Here is a 20108-nt window from a genome sequence, read left to right as displayed (position 1 = left end):
CCTGCCCTACCAACAACACCACCAATAAACAATCAACCTGTGTCAGCCAGCGTGCCAGGACGCTCTAGTATTACCGTAACACCACAAGAATGCATAAGCTATAGCAACATTCAGACAGAACTTGGTTCTTGGTCTTAACTACCCTCACTATTCAGTTACATACCATAGGAAAATTCGTTTTTACCTGTAGAACTTTTGGATTTTTAGGCGGACGTCATCACCATTAAAGATCTTTTTTGGGCAGTAAATCTCTACAATCCTGCCAATGCGAAAGGGTTCTGGAATGTCACTATTGCTGCCCTTTACATAGCCACCCTTGCGGTAGTACTCGGGGTAGAGTTCCTCATCATCCTGATGCAATGGAAATTTTAACACATGTGTTAGGAGCTAGGACAAGCAGATAGATTTTTTAATCAAAAAGTTTAATAATAATAGTAATAATGATAATAATAACAAGTGCCGCGGAGCGACAGCGCTCATCTAACGTCTACTGCGGTGACTCTGTGGTGGAGTGGTGGGATTCTAGTAAACCCTATTAGTCCCAAATGTGTTCACATACACGCCGAAACAGTGGAATGCACAGGGATGGTATCAGGAACCTTCTCAAAGGAACGTTCGTTGGGATCGTTATGAAAGTTGCCACGAGATGGCGCGTACGTTTAAAGTGCTTCAGATTAAAGATGCAAGCTCCATTCGTACGTAGTCAGCTAAGCAACTATTGCAACAGACAGGGAAATATGTAAGCACTCATGCCATTTTACCGTTACGCAAAGCCCTACAGCTGGCAATAGAGAGCTGCACCTGTAACCAATTAATGCAGGCAAAAACTACACAGTACCACCAACACAATGCACTGGCAGTGCATACGGTACATGTAAACATACTGACAGTTACAGAATGCCATAACAAATATGACGATTTAAGGAGCAACCTTAACCAAATTAGCTTGAATATTTCACTGGACATGTAGCCTCAAATAATCCAGGCATGTTATAGCCTTCTACTGCTCAACCCGGCATTCAAATTCTTTCTAACATACAGTCGACAAAATCCATGTTAAACCCTCCTCTTGAGGTCCAAAAGGGTAATCTTACAGCTTAACTGCTTCGCATTCAGCAAAATATATTATGTCCTTTCACAATAATGCCAATTAAAAAGCTTAATCACTGCTGAACAGAAAAAGTCTTGTCAATCGCTCCGTCAGAGCCATGTCCAATCTAAGAAAATTCTAAAATCTCCCTAGTGCCCATTGAACTTGACCACTATGACCAGTCTCAATTTCGGCCAAGTGATGGCTTTCTACCATGATGCATACATCCAACATCACGAGCCTAGGTAAGAGCCATGTTTTAGATTTGGCGCAGCAATTCTGCCATTTTCCTTCCTATATGCTTAAGTTAAGATTGAATGTTTCCCCCTTCTTTTATACACCTTCTATAACCTTTGAAGAGCCTTGCCCGCTAGCTCGGCCCTATCCAACTTCGTTTTGACGATCCCCCCCGTCCCCAAATATCGTGACCGTACGTCGAGCGGTTAAGATTTGTGCCCAACTGTTGACGGACGGACGGACGGACGGACGCTCGCACGGACGGACGATCATGCGATTCTACAAGCTGCATCTGACTATGTCAGATGAGCTAATAATCACACGCACGCAGGCATGCACGCACACACACACGTAGATATCATAAAGGTTATAAATAGTTGATTAAGAAAACCTTTCCAGGGTCACGGTAGTACACACCTATAACATAAGAATGATATGTTGAGATATATTATAGTAAGTCTGCTAAGTCAATATATGACATTTTAAGTAGCGGCCAATGTATTTTTCAAACCGTGAACAACAATGAACAACTTACAGCTGCCTCATTATTCTTGTACTTCTTTTTCGGTTGGCTAGCAGGATTAACAGCAAAGCTGAAAGCTTCCGGAATTAAAAACACACAGTCTCCCACCATGTACTCAAGTCCATCTCTCTTCACCATCGAATACGATGTTCTGCCGTCTGAAGGCTGTTCCTGCAACTGCGTGCCCTTCTGACATGACTCCCTCTGAAAGACAGCACATGTGAATGCTTAAAAGCAAGAACTTACACTACTGCTATGAGAAACTAGACAACAGCTGAATTAAATTTTCTCTATCAGCAATTATATTAATTTTTGACATTGACTGCAACTGGCTGTACAGTAGTGATATGTGTCAACTATAACACATTTAACTAACAATTTTACCGCAATGAGATAGTCGAATTACCACCATGTTAGCACCTACGGACTTAACTATACATCTATTCATGTATACTGATTTCTGCTACGTTGATTGACCAAAAGCAACAGTCAGACTTTAGGAACTAGAATTAAATAACTGATACCTGATTGACCTCATCAGTACGGGCACAGCATATGCAAAATTTGGGGTCATTTGAAGGTGCAGTTGCATCGGGAGGATCTTCAAACCTTGCCATCTCAGGGTCATACCTGTCATCGATAGACACATTTCAAACGCGATGTGCAAATACATGCTTTGGCAACTAAAATGGTCGCATCAACGACCAAAACTCTGACTGACTGGTGAGTAAATAAAATGGTAACTACAACCAGTAACGACAACCCAATCACTAGCTTGAGCAAAGGAGTGTTAGTGAGATACTGAGAAAGTGTGATGCCGGAGAGATAAACACTTCAGTGATTGCACTAACTTGATCTAACCACATCAGACGAGTTGAAAACAAGAAAATCTTACCAGAGTTTGTAGAAGTAGTTCTTCCCATCTTCTTCCCATGTATTTTCAGCATCCACATCCTCGCCTCCTAGCATATGCCAGTCTTTTGGTGGTAGTTTATGAATTACCTGCATAAGAAATTATAACATTAAGATATTATCAATCGTTATCTATTATAGAATTAGATATTTATTCATTACTATTAGTAGATATATTACTAATTAAACTAGCTTGAAAATTAAAGAGAATTTGTTGTTATTGGCTAAAAAGAGGAATTGAACAGAATTCCAGCAACATCCTCTCGTTTCATGGCAATTGAATTCAAACATAGCGCTGCAAACACAATTACATCTTTTGTTTTTGATATGAAATTATGTCTAATTAAATATCGAATTTTGACCTAAGAAATTTATCCATCCCTACTTTTTCCCAGATTCCTCAAACTGGCCACTGCCTTTTTCGTGCCTTTCACTCCACCAGCTTTATATCATAAGTTATAGTAAATTAATTACAATCATAAGCTAATGGAAAAACTAAATTATTAGGTTTTGGGTCCATAACCAAAATTGCAGGTAACAATGGTCAATTTATCATTCACTATGTATTTGAATACAATTTATTGGGTTATGACGCATGGTCCTGTTGTGAGTAGTGTCTCACCAACATAAATAACGAAAGTATAATTTATAATTATTGTTTAAATGGTTGAATATGACAACACAAGAATGTTGTAAAAAACAGTGACCGAGTGAATCACCTAACTTTCCTACATGCTGGCACTATTTGCGACATGAAATTAAATAAGTAATATAGATTAATAAATGAAAGAAATTAGTGCTGATCGATCAACATACTTACATTACATTTACTAACAACAAACTCCAGACACGTGTCCTCGCATTCATCAACCATGAATACCTCGTTGGGATCGGCTGTCTCACCTAGAACAGTCTCTCCACCTCGGCTGCAAATTGATATGGCACTGTTTCAGACATGCACATATGAGACGAATATATCACAGCAACGTAAATAAGGCATAGAAACGTTCACTTACACTCGTATATTTGTTGTAAAAGAAAATCAAATGAATAGCTATATGTATCTATTAACGCTTCCATATATATTAGAGTACAAGTGGCAGGTAAATGAAATGTTAAGACTATTAACATATAAAGAATTAAACATATAAGTACAACCAAAAATCTTGGTTTGCATGTCATTCCTAGAGTTGTACTTACGTGTACCACTGTGCGTGGAAGTGCTTGGTACCATTGGAATCTTCCCACATATAAGCCACCTTGGCAATGTAGAGGGGGTTGTCAGGCACGTCTGGAGAGACTAGCACACAGTCACCTACAGCCACCTATTGGGATAGGTTAGAGACTTAGTCACTAGTATACAGTCACTACTCCTGCAAACCGTAACGTATTAACAATGTAAAACGAAATGTATTAACAATTCTTTGTGATAACCCTTTCACAATAAGGTTGAAATATAACAGTGCAAATATATCCTAATCTTTCACCCAATATACCACAATATTAAAATTTACCTCTTCCTCATTGATCTTGACAGATGAATAATATTTCCTCCTTCCTTCTATCCTCTCATCTCCAATCCACTTCAGTGTAGTCTATATACATGGTCAGTGGGAAGAAATTAGTCAATGACAGTGTGATGTATACAAGTATGACTTTGATCATATATTCACGACAAGACAGATACCGGCAAATAAATGAAAATATTAAAAACATTTTTTGCATTACTATAACTTATAAGTAAAAAGAAATTACTAACAGCAACTAAATATATCACCAAACTCTTACCTAATAAGATTGTGTTTCAAAATTACTAGCTACAAATAATAAGTATAAGTCACAATAAAATATTAGAATATATTCATTGATTTTAAGGATACCGTGGAGTCAAGTGAGACTAGACGGAACTGCCAACACATGACAAAATTCGTAGAAGAGCACAGACACCAGCAAGCCTCGGGTTTAGAGTAGTTGGGCAAAATAGGTTGAGCTCAGGAATGAAAAAGTTGTGCACCGATTGAGCAGCTGCATGAGGCAGCTGACAGCTACCAGTGAACAATCTCACCCAGGTGAAAATGAAGGGAGAACCTTCATAGAACTCAAGGAATTGGATCACGCCAAGTATTTTCTTGCGCTAGTTTGCATAATGCTACAGAATATAAAATGGTGTGTATATTGAATTAGTATATCCCGGGTATTATTTGAGATGTTTTTTTTTGTGTGTGAACAGTTGTGGTATTGCTAATTAGAATTACAATGAGTTACAATGTGCGTATTAGTGCTGACAGCAGGGGTAGAAATTAACTTTTGAACAAGGGAGTCCAATGGACTCCCTGCCCTCAAAAAGAGGGAATCCGCAGCAAAATGAGGGAGTCCGCAGTCTGCAGTTCAAAACTAAAGATATTAACAATAACGCGTGTGCTTATTTTGAAGATTCATGTGGTTGCACGTCTGCCAAATTGTCTTTGGACATTTGCTGGAAAAATACGGCAATTCCGTGAGGCAGTGCTCTGGAACGAACTAGTTAGTATAGCAGAATTTTCAGGGAGTTCGTACGTTTCGTTTTACGTTGTTAATACGTTACGGTTTGCAGGAGTAGTGACTGTATACTAGTGACTAAGTCTCTAACGTATCACAATAGGTGGCTGTAGGCGACTGTGTGCTAGTCTCTCCAGACGTGCCTGACAACTCCCTCTACATCGCCAAGGTGGCTTATATGTGGGAAGATTCTAATGGTACCACGCACTTCCACCACGCACAGTGGTACACGTAAGTAAAACTCCCTGATATATGTCAAATTAAGGAGTCCGACAGAAAATCAGGGAGTATTTGACTCCGGACTCGCGTTAATTTCGCACCCTGTGACAGTATTTTGCGAGTAATGATAGTTAGGGCTTATATATCCCCAATCATAACTAAGTTAGCAAGCAAGCAAGTTAAGACTTGTTCTCCTGAATAAAAGTATGACATTGCAGGCTCGTATACAATTAATAATAATGAATGGGTTCCTGAAAATGATCTAACTATAAGCAAGTCTAGCAATACACAAACTAACTAAAAACCTCTGGTTGTCATTTGTTGAAATTGGGTTATCTGCAATGATTTTGCTCATTTATGAACTGCACATCATCGTTGTAATTAGAACATCTGGATTGATTTTTGACACTGGATTAACCATATGTACATGTTGGGAGTGAATAATATGTACTAAAACACGAACGACTATATATATGTAGTGGTTAGTACTTACAGTGAATAAGTTAGTCTGTTGTTCCCAAAACGACACTTATTATGACCCTCAAAGATCACGGGCAAAGCTATAGGTTCGTCACTACTACTAATTGACTGGATGTGATTGGATCACAGACATTTCACAAAAAACTTTAAAGAATGAAAATAAAAATGCTACATTAGGGGCAGAGGGCAGGGGGAGAACATTCAATGACATACTGCACAATGCAAGATATATAAAAGGTTTTACATGAATCAATGTTGCTCATTGAGGAATAAGGGTATATGGACTGCCTCAAGAGAGCTAGAATGTTCAATCTAGAATACCTTCTGTTTCTGGTGACATTTCTTCTTTGTAGGGGTTCGTTGAATGGTTTGAGCTTTTTTATCCATGGCATCTTCATTGTCCATCTCCAAGTCCAGTTCATTATCTTCTGCCTCCATGACAGCACTATTAGGGCAACTAAAGACAACAGATGCGATTGGTTAATTCAGATAATCTCGCAGGCTACTACTACTACTATGGGTATAAGAATAACCAGGACAACAAAAAAGCAGCAGTAGCAACAGTAGATAACAACAACAACAACAACAACAACAACAACAACAACAACAACAACAACAACAACAACAACAACATTAATGTCAATGATGCCAATATCGATGAAGGCAAGATTACCACTACCAATGACTTTTGTTTCACTATTGGTCATTCCACATGCAAAGGTGGCGGATCCAAGTAATGCCTTCAGGCATTTCGCTTGCTTTGATTACAATCTCCTTTCTTCTATAGCTCCCATCATTCGCAGTAGGAGGAGGATGCCCATCATGTCACAAATTTATCCATTTGATGCCCTTCTGTGCAATTATACTTTATAATTAGAACAAATATTGTGTTAACCAGCAGTACATACTTTCTCTTATCACAGGCTTGCTTCAATTTCCCTGATCCACCAAATTTAGTCTTATCCTTACAAGCAGTACACTTGCCACAGTCTGGCAGTTGACAGATCTGAAAACAGGTAAAATGATTGTTATTAAGTTAGAACATGGTGAAGCATAATATTACCAAACTATTTTGCAAAGGCAACATGTGTATCAACTAAAGCAAATTTGTAGTTTTATTTTGAGCATGGTAATTATTTTTGCTATGAATAATACAAACCTAGTATTACAAACATAGGTACAGATTAGAGTCAATTTTCGATGCAGAATTTTGAAGCAGGCCACCAAAGCATATTGAAAGATTTGTTTTCCAACACTAAATTCCTAGCCCACCCCCATAGCAGCAATGCAAAATATCTAGTTTAGTGAATCAGTAATGCACCTCACAAACACCACATCTTCTCCTTTTTGGAGCTTTGGCCGCCTTTCCTTCATCGATCTGTCCCTTGAACAGCAACTCGAAAACCTGGGTGACGAGTGGAGTCGTCTGCGCCTTCGTTGGTCCAGCCATCTTCTTTGCCTCTTTTCTGATGCCACCTCGACGACCAACACGCCTATTAAAAAAGCAACCATGCAGAATAAATATAATATATTCACTACTCATTGGCTTGGCAAGACATCTTACTATCTATAAATGCATGGCTAACTCAATACACCAATGGGAATTGCTCACCTATTACCAAGAGTGAGACCAGCAAGTTTAATGAGTGAGCGCATGCATGGTGTGGTGATCAGCAAGCTTTCGTCTTCTTCTGCCGCATCATCGTAGCTCTGAACCTACAAAAAGTAACAATAATACAGTCAAACCTGCACATAACATGCATAATGATTACGTATGATAAACAGCACGTGGCCTTAAAGGCATAATTCGACCATCGATTATGCAAAGTTGACGAATGCTACAGTAACTGGCACCTTGTGTAGTTAATAAGTACATTACCTTATAGCCAAACGCGTATTAGTTTGTCCAATATCACTGCTAATTACTAAGAAATGTCTAATTGAAATCCGTAAATTTGGTAATCTGGCGACAACGCGAAATTTATGGCCAACAAAATAAACATCGAGTTCGGTTCGGTGACGTCACATGTTGCTACAGGATGTTGAGCATCGAATTGTTTGTCCCGGGTAAATTGTTTGCCTAGTGTTATTATTTGCCTAGTTGCCACATATTATATGTTGCTTGTAATCTCAAGAACGTATATTCATTTATTCCCGAATCCCAAGAGTAAAACCATAACGTACGGAATGCGCACTCAGACTACAAGGATCGAAATCACTGACGGCCGAGCATACGTGCGAAAATGTCCGGTGCACTATAATCTGTATGACACCGCCTCGCCAGTTACGGCCGGTTACGGCCGGCATGGCGGTTTGTAACTGTCAACAACCGATTTCTTGGACTGCGGATTTCAATTAGACATTTCTTAGTAACCAGCAGTGATATTGGACAAACTAATACGCGTTTGGCTATAAGGTAATGTACTTATTAACTACACAAGGTGCCAGTTACTGTAGCATTCGTTAAAATTGCATAATCGATGGTCGAATTATGCCTTTAATGGGCAGATGGCCATTCTATAGAGGTAGTTTTATAAAGTTGGCCTCTAACACAGGTTTTACTGTACATCTTCTGCAGGATATATGAATCACTGAAAGTCACTTACGATTTTAGGAACAAAACATTTTTCTTAAAAATAATCATATAGTATCCCTACTAATTTAAATTAATCTTAAGTAAACAAAATCTTAATTAACTCAAAATTAATCTTTAGTAAACAGGTCACAACTCTGTACAGTACCTGATCAATAACAAACTGTGAATGTCGAAGTAAAGAATCCTCAGTGAAGCTAGTCTTTCCAGCAGGTGGTACTGTCGTCTGCCAAGAAAAATAACACCATGTAAAATGCATAAACGAAGAAAAATCATAACAAAATATTACAGCTATATAGATGTGCAGTCAATAGTACAAAATAGATATAGTGAACAATGTGAAAACCTGGTTCCAGTCCAAATCGAATTAATCCGTTCGAAATAGAAAACATTTAGTTCTAGTTCCCTGGAATGAGAATTAAAGAATTCAAAATAAATAAAATAGTATGAGAATACAGATGATATAATTATCAAATGTAACCGAGTACTTTTCAGCTACCTGTATTTTATTGAGCAGGTCTTCATATGTTGCATCCATATTATTTACTTGAAATTCAATTACACACTTGCTCAGGTGGATCTTCTCTTTTACAGCATCTATGTAAGGTGCGTAAGCTTCACTGGGCTGCATTAAGATGTAATCAGCAAATGCTGAAAAAATAAAGGTAAACAAAAGACAATTTAACAATAAATATGCTATCTAAGTACATCAAGCATATCAATAAGATCAGGAGTGAATAATAGAGATTTCTATTATTCACTCCTGATAAGATTATAACTTGTTATTTGTCATTATAACCTTTACTTTGATATGGAAGAAATAGATGAACAAGAGTCCTATTCTTACCCATGCAGATAATTAACGACAATAATACAGAAATTCCAAAGCAAATAATTCCAGGACCATCATGGTATCATAACCAGCATCTAGTAATCTGTGTCGATGACTTCAGTTGCGACCTCATTTTGTTTGTCAGTTTGTCTCACCCGTGGAGAATCCGATGAGAGCATTCTCTCCTCCATCAAACCCGGCCGTCCACCACTCATTGATTGGGCCCATGTTACGTGTGCTGATGCCTCCTGAAATGTGAAGGCATGACATGGAGCGAGAACACACCAGTAGTAAGAAGAATGATAAGATTTCATTTTGCTCTCTTATTATTTACAGCATAGCAAAGGTTGCCATTGCTACTGGTCATACGACTTATATACATCATTAACATATGCTGTTTTCAATAGAAACAAGTTTAGTAAATAAAGACTACTCAAATGGCTTTAAAGAACCCCATTTAGTGACTATCACTAAAACATAAATCAGTGTATTTACCTTCTACTGCTGGTGACTCATCATAAATTGGTTTAATATAACCACTGAATAGCAGCTCAACATTTTTCTCAATAAGGCCGGAATCAAATGGACACAGATGTGTGTTCTTGTCATAAACACTGCAAGCCATTAAAAAGAGGTCAACAACTAACAAATAGGCATTTCTGAATCATGTTAACCTATCACAAAAAAATAATGTTCCAGTCATTGTTATTTTCTTGGCAATGGAGAATGAACTCTGGACTCCACGTAATATTCTCATCACATATATTTAATAACTGGCAGGTATTTTAATAACTATATATTAGTGAAGATACCCGCCTTTTTATTAATAAATACCCGGGGCTATTAGAACCGATTAGTTTTTACCAAAAGCAACTGCACAGTTGCTATAGGCCTCAATTTAGTAAAGCCGAGTTTCTCTGGACTACAAAAAATGACAATAGATTATAACATCTCCATTCTTCTCTCGTTCTTTTCAAATGTAGGTTGATTATAATAAGAACTCACTGGTCACGCTAGAAAACTAAAAGTGGAGATAGAGACTTTTGAAGTGTTAGCTATCATTTGTTTAAAAATGATTCCATGGTACTTGGTAGACATAACATACCTGAACTCAGTCAGCTTGTGTTGAGGTCTCTCATCATACTCTGATATGGTTTCCTCGTTCCCAGTAAATAGTGACAATCGTTCATCTGTCAGTGCCACAAACTCTTCAACCTAACATTGATCACAGTGAAAAAACTTCTAAATTACAAAATTCTGTCTTATCTTTAGCAAAGCTAATCACTCACATCATCAATTCATTTTTAGCAAACACAATGAAAGAAAATATTCATTTATTCTTTTGAACTGGAAACATTTTTTCGTTTTAGGTCAAGGATAAATAGTAATGCACTTTAATTACATCGACACTGTCATCAACATTTACAATTGGTATGCTAAAATTGGAGTATGTGTTAGTTAACTGCGTTTCGAACATTCAAAACCACTATTGAATTAATGTAGCTGCAGTCGTTATCAATGGATCTGAGATTAAACGATGCAAGTTCCTGATAATATGCCTCTCCATACATACTGCGTCATCAGGGTCCCCAGTGAACAGATTCAGGTCAGGGTCATCCAATAACTGCCGACACTGCTTGCATTTCTGAGGCAGCGACTTTGTCTCCGGTTTCAAAAAAGGCTCCGTGGAACTATTCTGCATCTCGCTATGAGACAATCAAGCAATAAAGAGAGAAGACCATTGGGGCTTTTATGATCGAGGCACAACGCTGCAGTTCACTCACAATCAGTCAGTTTACTTGACTTACTGACACATTAAGTTTACAACTGTAAAGCGAGTTATAAAACTCACCCATTTTTTGGTATCTTGACTTCTTTTTCCTCTATGATTTCTGCATCAACTGGTTTCACTCTCTTTTCTATGTTTTCGTTTTTTTCCTCTCCACCTTCTGCTTCTGATTTTCGTTTATTTGAGCTGAACAAAACATCAAATCACACAGGATTAAAGTACACTTGATGTGATAATAATATTTTGAACAATGGTTAAGTAAAACAGATGAAAGCATCATTGCTATTCAGGTACACATCATCAAAAATTTATGAACCATCTAAAAATGTCACAAGAAACTGTAAAAGCTAAACATACATTCTACTAAACATCGATGTGATGCTTGGTTGGTTGGATGGCGATTTCACTGCACTTCGTGTTTTTCTCTTCTCAATCCCTCCTTCATTGTCTTTATCTTTGGCTTCCCTGTTAGTGCTCCTCTCGTCCTTGCCTTTTCTGTCATCACTGCTTTGATTATTACCTCTCTGAATCCGCCTCTTCTTAGCATTCACTGGTGCAGATGATGCTTCTTTGCAGTCTTCAACCTCCATCGGACCATGATCAGCACAATCTTCTTCAATTTGAGCTTTTGGGTGGTCTGCGTCCATCTGCTACATAAAGAATTCCACAAAAATTATGATGTTCTCAAACCACTCATCGGACGTTTCAAGACACATTCGATCATGCTTGTAGTCACATTTTATTTAATAACCAGCTGCAAGTTTTACATAATCTGGTAATTAAACGTACCACATTTCCATTACTTCTTTCACAATCACCGTTGCCATTCATGTCTTCTGTAACAGCTTTTGTCTTTTGATCATTCTCATCTGGTAGTGGCCATACACCAATGAGTTTCTTCAAATTTTTATAATATTCTTTCTATAAGAAAGCAATAATACATAAAGTATCAGATAATCATGGAAACTAACATTGTTATGACAATATATTCTCATCACTAAGCCCACCTAGGCTAATACACGTATTGTAAGGCAAATATTTGCACACAAGCCAATTAAGTGTGTACGGCTGTACGGTGTTATGATGTATGAAAATTAGTTAAATAACACATTGAATATATAAGTAATGTTCTGGACTGTTTTTGCCACTTTTTCACACAACAGCTTGGCTAGCAACTAATGACAAGGCAGACTTGTTGTTAGCCAATTCACATCTTCATCACACACTAACTGCTAACTTCTACTACTAATGCCAGTTAAGTAAAGGAAGTCAAAGACCAAGGAACTGGGTACTTAATTTTGGTAACTTAGAAAAGAACTGACCTGAAGGTCAAAGGGTGCATGCCTTAAAAGTCTTCAATAATATGAAACGAGTTAGTAGGAAAGTTGAAAAGAAGAAAGAAGTATGAAAAGTACAAGCAAGTTTCTTCTTATCCAAGGAGGACTCGTGGTACTACGTATGGCTATGAGAGCTTGTCTTTAGACACAACCGTGGAAAGGTTCCTGAATGGAGGCAGAGGGTGGCATAGTAGGCATATCAGTCATTGTAGTTCACAGATATCTGTTGCAATAAAATCTGGAGTCTATCAATATTCTGATAAAATCTCACAAAACATTTCCAAATCCATTTTAAGAATTTCTATATATATAGCTGAAAATTATGTTTTGTTGTTCACAGTGAAAAATGTGTGGAAAGTATGTAAATCTTTACATGCAACAAGATACATGTTACTGTAGCTCATAGGGTCTATGTCCCCCAGGGTACTGCCGGAACGTACCTTGGGTACGGTCCGGTAAACAAAAACGTACCCTGGTCACTATTTGATATGGTTAGGGTTAGGGTTAGGGTTAGGGTTAGAGTTCGGGTTCGGGTTAGGAAGTAGGCGTAGGCGACTCCCTAGACTCGTTAGTGGAGTAGGCGAGGTACGTACGGTCTGGCATATTAGATAGTACCAGGACAGGGTTCTCCCCAGGATAAGCAGTAAGTTTAACATGGGCGGAGGCTGAGGGTGTTAAGGGGCGAGGGAGACGGAGGGGAGAGGGGGGGAAGACGCTAGGGCGGGCGTGTTTTTTACCGCTACCACTAATTAATGCGTAAATTATCTCAGACGCCATAAACGGTATATTGCCCGCCGTACTCTGTCTATATAAGATCATCAGCGGGAGTCGGTGCTACAGCAAGATCTATAGTCCGCGTAGGGCAGAAGACTAAACCACCTCTCCAATCGATAGCGTAGTTTAGTTCATGGGTCCGCACAAACCGCCATTTATGAGGAAGACGAAGTTCACCACGAAGTTCCCGGATGCTGCTGTATCTGCTACCTGTAGCAACTGCTCTGCTGTGTGCTGTCAGCCTCGGCTTACTGTTCTGCTGTAAATTGCGCAGAATGTCAGTGTAAGCCGCGACTTCGGTCTTTCCTGTCAGGATCCCCAAGAATTACGGGAAAGGTTGAGAAAACATGTGCGTTTTTTTGTCTGAAGATCGCCATGTGCAAAAGAAGTTGTGCAAATCTTCGTGCATACATGTAGTTACCAGTGGCAGTTGTTTGTGCACAGGGCGTACGTGCGATGTAGTTACTTGTGTTGTTGCAGTATGGAGGCATTTAACAGAGAGACGGCATTTTACAGCAGAGTTATCGAGCAAAGTAATAGGCGAAAATGAGGTAAAAGGAGAAAGCGCATGTAATACGTATGAAATTATAGATGACGATGACAGTATAGTGCTCGTCTCTTGACCATCTATTTGTTTGAGACGGTCCAATGAAGTGCCTGTGCCACTTGCTCACTGTCTGACACTACACCAGCTGGCGACGACTATACAGTATACGCACGGGCGTGTGGAGGTAAGAGAAATTCCAGAAATATGGCCGTATACGCACGGCTGGCGTATGGCCGACTCAATAAGCTAGGAATGAGGAAGGGAGACAGAGGAGAGAAGCTGGTGGAGACAGGGGAGGAGCGGAGAGCTGCGCTGGGAGAAGAAGAGGGAAGGGGAGAGAAGGATGGCTGCGAGGAGGGTGAAGGGGTGGAGAGCGTAGGATGCCGAAGAGACAGGAAGAAGGGGAGAAGGACAGAAAAAAGAGCCTGGTGGAGAACAGGAGGGCAGGGAGGCTAGGGATTAGGCTGGTGGGAAGACGAAGAAGGGTGGAAGAAAGAGGAGGGGAAGGAGAAGGGGTGGAGAAGGGGGGAAGCCGAAGAGAGGAGTGTTGATGGAGAACGGAGAGGAGGGGAGCAAGAGCTGGTGGAGAGAGGAGAGGGGAGAAAACGAGGAAGGGAGAAAGGGAGAGCTGGTGGGAGGAGGAAGGAGGAAGGGAGGTGTTGGAGGAGGGGAGAAGCTGGTGCGATTTCTGCAGAAGGAGGTATTCTGCGAACGTCTTCGGCAGAAGGGAAGAGAAGGAAAGGTGGAGAGTGACCGGAGTTGTGAGAAGTAGGAGCCTGGTGGAGGAGGAAGGGGAGGAAGGAGGCGGGAGAAGGTGGATAGAGAAGGAGGAGGCAGGAGAAGGAGAAGCTCGGTGGAGAAGCGACGGTAGCTACGACACAATTCTCCCCTTCTCCCTTCTCCCCCTCCTCCTCCACCAGCTCCCTTCTCCCCCTCCTCCTCTTCCTCTCTCTCCACCAGCTTCTCGATCCCCTCCTTCTTCTCCACCAGCTTCTCCCCCTCCTCCACCACCTTCTCCCTTCTAAACTCCGCCGTGCGTATAGTCACTTCCCTACACCACTAGCTGGCACTGCACTGTGTACATACTACATAGTAACATCCGATTATGAATCATTGTTAGATTTTTGTACACTTGAATGAGAGATTTGATACAGCTATTGGCATAAAAATATTATCTATTACATTATATTATAATATACATATATATATTAACCATGGTTATCCATATTATTTCTATGTATCAAACAGACGCGGAGCTGGTTTTGCTTCCTAAAATGGCGGACGTGGCGCTCCATTGCGTACTACACGTCATTGCACGTGATTTCGCATGAGTGGTTTATCTTGTTCACTCTACGATCTTTGGTGTACAGTTAGTGTTAGGTGTGGGACAGGTTGACTGTTGTATTGTCTGTAGTGCATGCGTGGTACTGTAAAAATACACACGCCGGGTGTCCTGGTCGAATAGTACTTCTTGACGGTCGCGCGCTGGCAAACTTTTATTGTGGTGGAATTTAATCGGGGCGTAGGTAATTTAAACAGACATTCGCAACGATTGAAACAGGGGGGAGTTTTTCCAAACAGGGCGCGCGCGCGCCCCATTTGCGCAACGTAGGGAGAACCCTGCAGGGTACGTTCCGGTATAGCGGACCGTACCCAGGGTACGTTCCGGCAGTACCCCAGGGAGGAACGTACCCTAGAGGACATAGACCCTCTCAGCGTTACTGTACGTAACGTTTGTATAAAACCATTTATCGATTTTTGGTATGCCAACGCTGCACTGTGCGTCCGAACATCCCACGCACGTTTCTTGAATGCCAACTAAAGTTGTGCGTAAGGTGTTGTAAATTTTCTGCGTACACACTTGTGCGTACGCATTTCTTCTTGAATCCGGCGCTGAGATCACTAGTGCATGCTGCTAGTTGGATGCCGGGGGGGGGGGGGATTTTCTACGGGCCCGTCAGGCCTGCTAGTATTAGAAATGCAGGCCCGAACCTTAAAATACGGGCATCAGGCCCGTTAGGATTTCGAACCCTGCAGATGTGTCCATATGGGCCAGTTACCACCAAAGTAATGTATACATTATGTCTATATAATAGTATAGAAAATAACAGAAGATATAAGATGCTGGGAGGATAAGAACGATTCATGTATGTGCAAACCTAATGAAACCGAATGTTAATGTTAAAAACAAGGTGCTTTTTAGCATTGTAAAGGTTTGTACAACCAAAGATAAGCAATTTTTCCAGTTTTTAGGACTTACAATTTCATTACTAGGTTTATAATTTTAATTTAGCCGAATAAAATATTTCTGCCTTGTATCATCCAATTAACAATTGGTGAACAAATGGTTGCGTGAAGAAAATGTTATTCTCTCATACAGTTAGGAAATATTCATTGCTAACTTTCTAGGACCAAATACATGAATAATGGTCTATTTCAAGGATGTTCCAGGATCATAGCTCATTATCCAGGATTTTCCAGGCATGAAAAATGGCATTAAAATTCCAGTACTTTCCCTGTTTTACCAGGACCCATATAACCCCTGATTGTGCTAACTTTAGAAATATCAAAAAACATACCACTGGTATCTCCTCTTCTTGCAGTTCCTGCTCCAGATTTTGTAGATCTTTCTGTGTAGATATGGGAAGATGCTCAAACATTAAGGCAACACGGCTTTTCCAGAAATTCTAAATGTTGAAAAAATGCAAATTTGGTAATTTTAATAAGAAGCCATTTCAATTTTCATTAAAATAATGCATAGTTGCAATGAAGTGGGTTTAAAATGATTAAAAGAATCATCTAAATATAATATCTAGATAATTTATATTATCTCCTAAATAAATCAGAAAACTTATTTACAATGACCATGGTTGTATTATGAAAAAAACAATACTAAATGGTATCAATAAGCCTTAAACTGTGTACGTCACAAATTTCGAGCACCAGCAAGTAGTATATTTGTGTGTTATTTGTGCAAAATAAAATGTGTGAAAATACAATTAGTGTTTCTGTTTACTTTTCATGCTTATATACCTTCATTATACGCCCTAATTTGCCGGTGCATTCGATGCACAAACGCTCGACTTGAACACAACCGCCATTTTCGATAAGCTCTTGCGTAGCGCCCACACGCAGCTAGCCGATAGGTGAACATTTGCGGGAAACTAGGCACTCGCGAAATTAATTCACAAATAACATTTCGCAGTTTTAATAAAAATTTTTCAAACATAATACTGTACACATGAACATAATGATATATTATTTACTTTTCCTATATTCTATATTCTATATAGCTAACACAAATAAAAACAGAAACTGTTTGGGCACCACTTTGTGCACCATACACAAATCACGATGACATCGACCACAGCAACCAGTGCAGCAACCGAGAGACGCCAGTATCTGTACAGTACTGGGTAAATAGTGTTAATAACACTAATTCAAATCGTCAAGATTTTTTCAAATTTAACCAATGTAAAAACATTTTTATCAGGTGAGAGTTTGAGGATATATTTAGTAACGTTAGTAACTTTTGATGTAAAAAAATTACAAAAATAAGGTTTCAACTATAAATTTCACGAGATTAGTGACGTAGACACTTTAAATATGCAATGAAAGATACCATATAGATTTTATAATGGAGTTTTGGGATACTGCATAAATAAACATATATTTGATGGAGTGACAACAACAGCCAGTAACTACACCAGTGGTAACAATTCTCGCAAGTGAAAAAATTAAATGAAAGACGTTAAATAGATATTTGTTAATTGCACATTGGCAACTTAAATAGCACGTTTCTGAAACACATTTTAATGATGCTAATAAATAAATTTGTAGGGAATAAAATGCAAATTTTAATTAGAGGTAGTTTATTTATATAAAATTGCTGATTACATATTCATAGTGTACATGACGAAATATGGTAAAAGTGGCTATAGTCACCGTATGATTGTGATTACCTGAAACCACTAGCAAGAATAACAACACATACTCTGACTCATTTGCAAGGTGTTTCAAACTTCCTAAAGAAATCATTCATTGAAAGAAACAATAATGGAAAGGAATATTCTGTCAATGTTCAGTCCACACACTGCTGAGAACATAAATTTGGGAACCTATCCAACTAATGCCTACGTGATCAGATCGCCTCCTACAGTGCTGTCAATGCGACACCACTCGATTGCTAACTCACTGATTATTTTTGTACGCAGGGTTTGAAGCTCACCTAAACTTTCAATCAAGCTTCATTAGCCAATGGGGCTGGTGACCTGAAAAATCTACAAGCCTGCAATTCTCTAGAGTGTGGTCACTGTGGTGCTGAAGCGCTATGGCGTGCAGTTAGCTGCGCATAGGAGGAAAGTATGAGTGGGTGGGTCTGTGGGGGAGGAGGGGGGGCTCCCAGAATTTTTTTTTTAGACTGAGATGCATTCAGAGGCTTTGTTACTTTGTTACTGGGATTTAATTTTAATCAATTTGCACACACAAATTTTATACTTAAATCAGATGGAATCAGTCTCACAAAAAGTAGCTATGGATTTGAGTATTACTGGCAATGCCAGCATGGCTACTCAGCCAAGACATGCTATTAGCCTTTACGGATTCCTACTAAGATCAGGCGAGCGGGCAGGCATGAGTTCCAAACCCTGTGTAAGTCAAGCCCTGTGTAAATCAACCTGATAATTTTAGGAAAGGAGTTGAAGAAGGTTAATTAGGAAATTCCATGTGCTGCTTTTACTCCTTCACCTTTTGCACATCACCTCTAGTTTTCGCAACACTATCTTTTCGGATTACCCTCCCTGCAGGATAAATTACGCAAATGTTGGTGCAGTCGTTTCAATTTCTTTCAATTTTCTTGACAAATACACACTCGTGTCATTAAACTATAGTGAGCACTGTAAATCTGACTATCCCAGATGAAAATCCTATTGCAATTTTAAACACTGCCCTAGGAGCTGTAATGAATTAGGAATTAACACGATTTTTGCAGTGAAGTAATTGTGCACAAGAAACTAGGAAATAAGAACACTGCTTTGTAGATCATGCAGGGTTCTCCCCAGGATGAAATTCAAACAGGGGGGAGTTTTCCCAAACGGGGCGCGCGCGCCCCGTTTGCGCAACGTAGGGAGAACCCTGTCATGATAACTAAGAATTTAAGCAATCCTGATCGAGTCCTGGCAATGAAGCACAAAACCTACCTTATCGGTGATGCCCCCATCTTTATAGTTTTCATCCAGTTCCGACAAGCTTAATGAAACAAGATATACATCGGATTATTATTGCTAGCCTACTGATTCAATACATGACACACACATAATATTTATGTCACATCGTGCATGCACACACACACTATACAGTTGGGTACTACAGCAAACACTTTTGCACTATGGTATAATTAACCTGATATACCATCATTTAGTCTTTAGACAAACAGGCAGGAGAGGACAACTCATCAATCCAATCATCCACAAAGTTTTTACATTAATTAGCAGCAGCAAGGCCTATAATCTCTATGTAATAGTGAACACTGACACATGATGCAAAAACGCACAGCGTGTGCTAGTGAATCGAACTGCCTGGTGTTTACTGGCACTATAGTGTTTAGGATGTAGGTCTATAACACATTTTTGAGATACATGACGACGACAGGCTATAGGCCTGTCGTCATGTATCTCAAAAATTTGTTGTTTGTTGCATATAGTACTTGATGCCAGTTTGTACTTGATGCCAGTTTAAAAGTTATCAGTCCCTCACTGGGGGTGAGCTACTGTTAGCAACACTGCTGACAGTGATGTGAGTGTGAATATCTATTCTTGCTCTGATGATCTCGTGTCTCACGAGATTATATTCAGTGACAAGTGCACCACTAGTCTACAGTGTATTACTATTAGTATTGCTCATAGGGTCTATGTCCCCCAGGGTACTGCCAGAACGTACACTGAGTACGGTCCGGTATACCAGAAGTTCAGAACGTACCCTGGTCAGTATTTGATATGGTTAGGGTTAGGATTAGGGTTAGGGTTAGGGTTAGGGTTAGGGTTAGGGTTAGGATTAGGGTTAGGGTTAGGGTTAGGGTTAGGATTAGGATTAGGATTAGGGTTAGGGTTCAGGTTCGGGCAGGCCTCGAATTAAGTGACAAGAGGCGCAAGGCAATTGGGGGCATGTGAGAAATTGCCTTGAATTTTCTCTAAAATGGATGGGCACCGAGCCACCGAGGCAATTTTAAAAGGCATCAAG

General features: G+C 39.5%; 1 protein-coding gene across 1 annotated transcript in view; it reads right to left on the bottom strand.

Annotated features, from left to right (window-relative positions):
- The window catches only part of LOC106804762 (DNA (cytosine-5)-methyltransferase 1-like), a 55708-nt gene that overhangs the window by 28182 nt on the left and 7418 nt on the right, over positions 1–20108 (bottom strand). The window contains exons 2-23 of the mRNA XM_014806083.1: positions 19070–19118; positions 16451–16558; positions 12003–12134; positions 11571–11863; positions 11277–11399; positions 10998–11130; positions 10530–10639; positions 9920–10038; positions 9580–9672; positions 9092–9243; positions 8741–8818; positions 7612–7715; positions 7321–7492; positions 6908–7005; positions 6321–6456; positions 4277–4357; positions 3963–4087; positions 3583–3688; positions 2746–2852; positions 2375–2480; positions 1863–2054; positions 185–351 (exon numbers count right to left, since the gene is read on the bottom strand). Coding sequence (XP_014661569.1) covers positions 185–351; positions 1863–2054; positions 2375–2480; positions 2746–2852; positions 3583–3688; positions 3963–4087; positions 4277–4357; positions 6321–6456; positions 6908–7005; positions 7321–7492; positions 7612–7715; positions 8741–8818; positions 9092–9243; positions 9580–9672; positions 9920–10038; positions 10530–10639; positions 10998–11130; positions 11277–11399; positions 11571–11863; positions 12003–12134; positions 16451–16558; positions 19070–19118 — 2784 coding nt within the window. The remainder of the gene's footprint in view (positions 1–184; positions 352–1862; positions 2055–2374; positions 2481–2745; positions 2853–3582; positions 3689–3962; positions 4088–4276; positions 4358–6320; positions 6457–6907; positions 7006–7320; positions 7493–7611; positions 7716–8740; positions 8819–9091; positions 9244–9579; positions 9673–9919; positions 10039–10529; positions 10640–10997; positions 11131–11276; positions 11400–11570; positions 11864–12002; positions 12135–16450; positions 16559–19069; positions 19119–20108) is intronic.

Source organism: Priapulus caudatus, unplaced genomic scaffold, assembly GCF_000485595.1.
Source record: "Priapulus caudatus unplaced genomic scaffold, Priapulus_caudatus-5.0.1 Scaffold86, whole genome shotgun sequence".
Classification (NCBI taxonomy): Eukaryota; Metazoa; Priapulida; class Priapulimorpha; order Priapulimorphida; family Priapulidae; genus Priapulus; species Priapulus caudatus.
The sequence above is the reverse complement of the archived record's forward strand: the minus strand, read 5'-3'. Positions and strand labels throughout refer to the sequence as shown.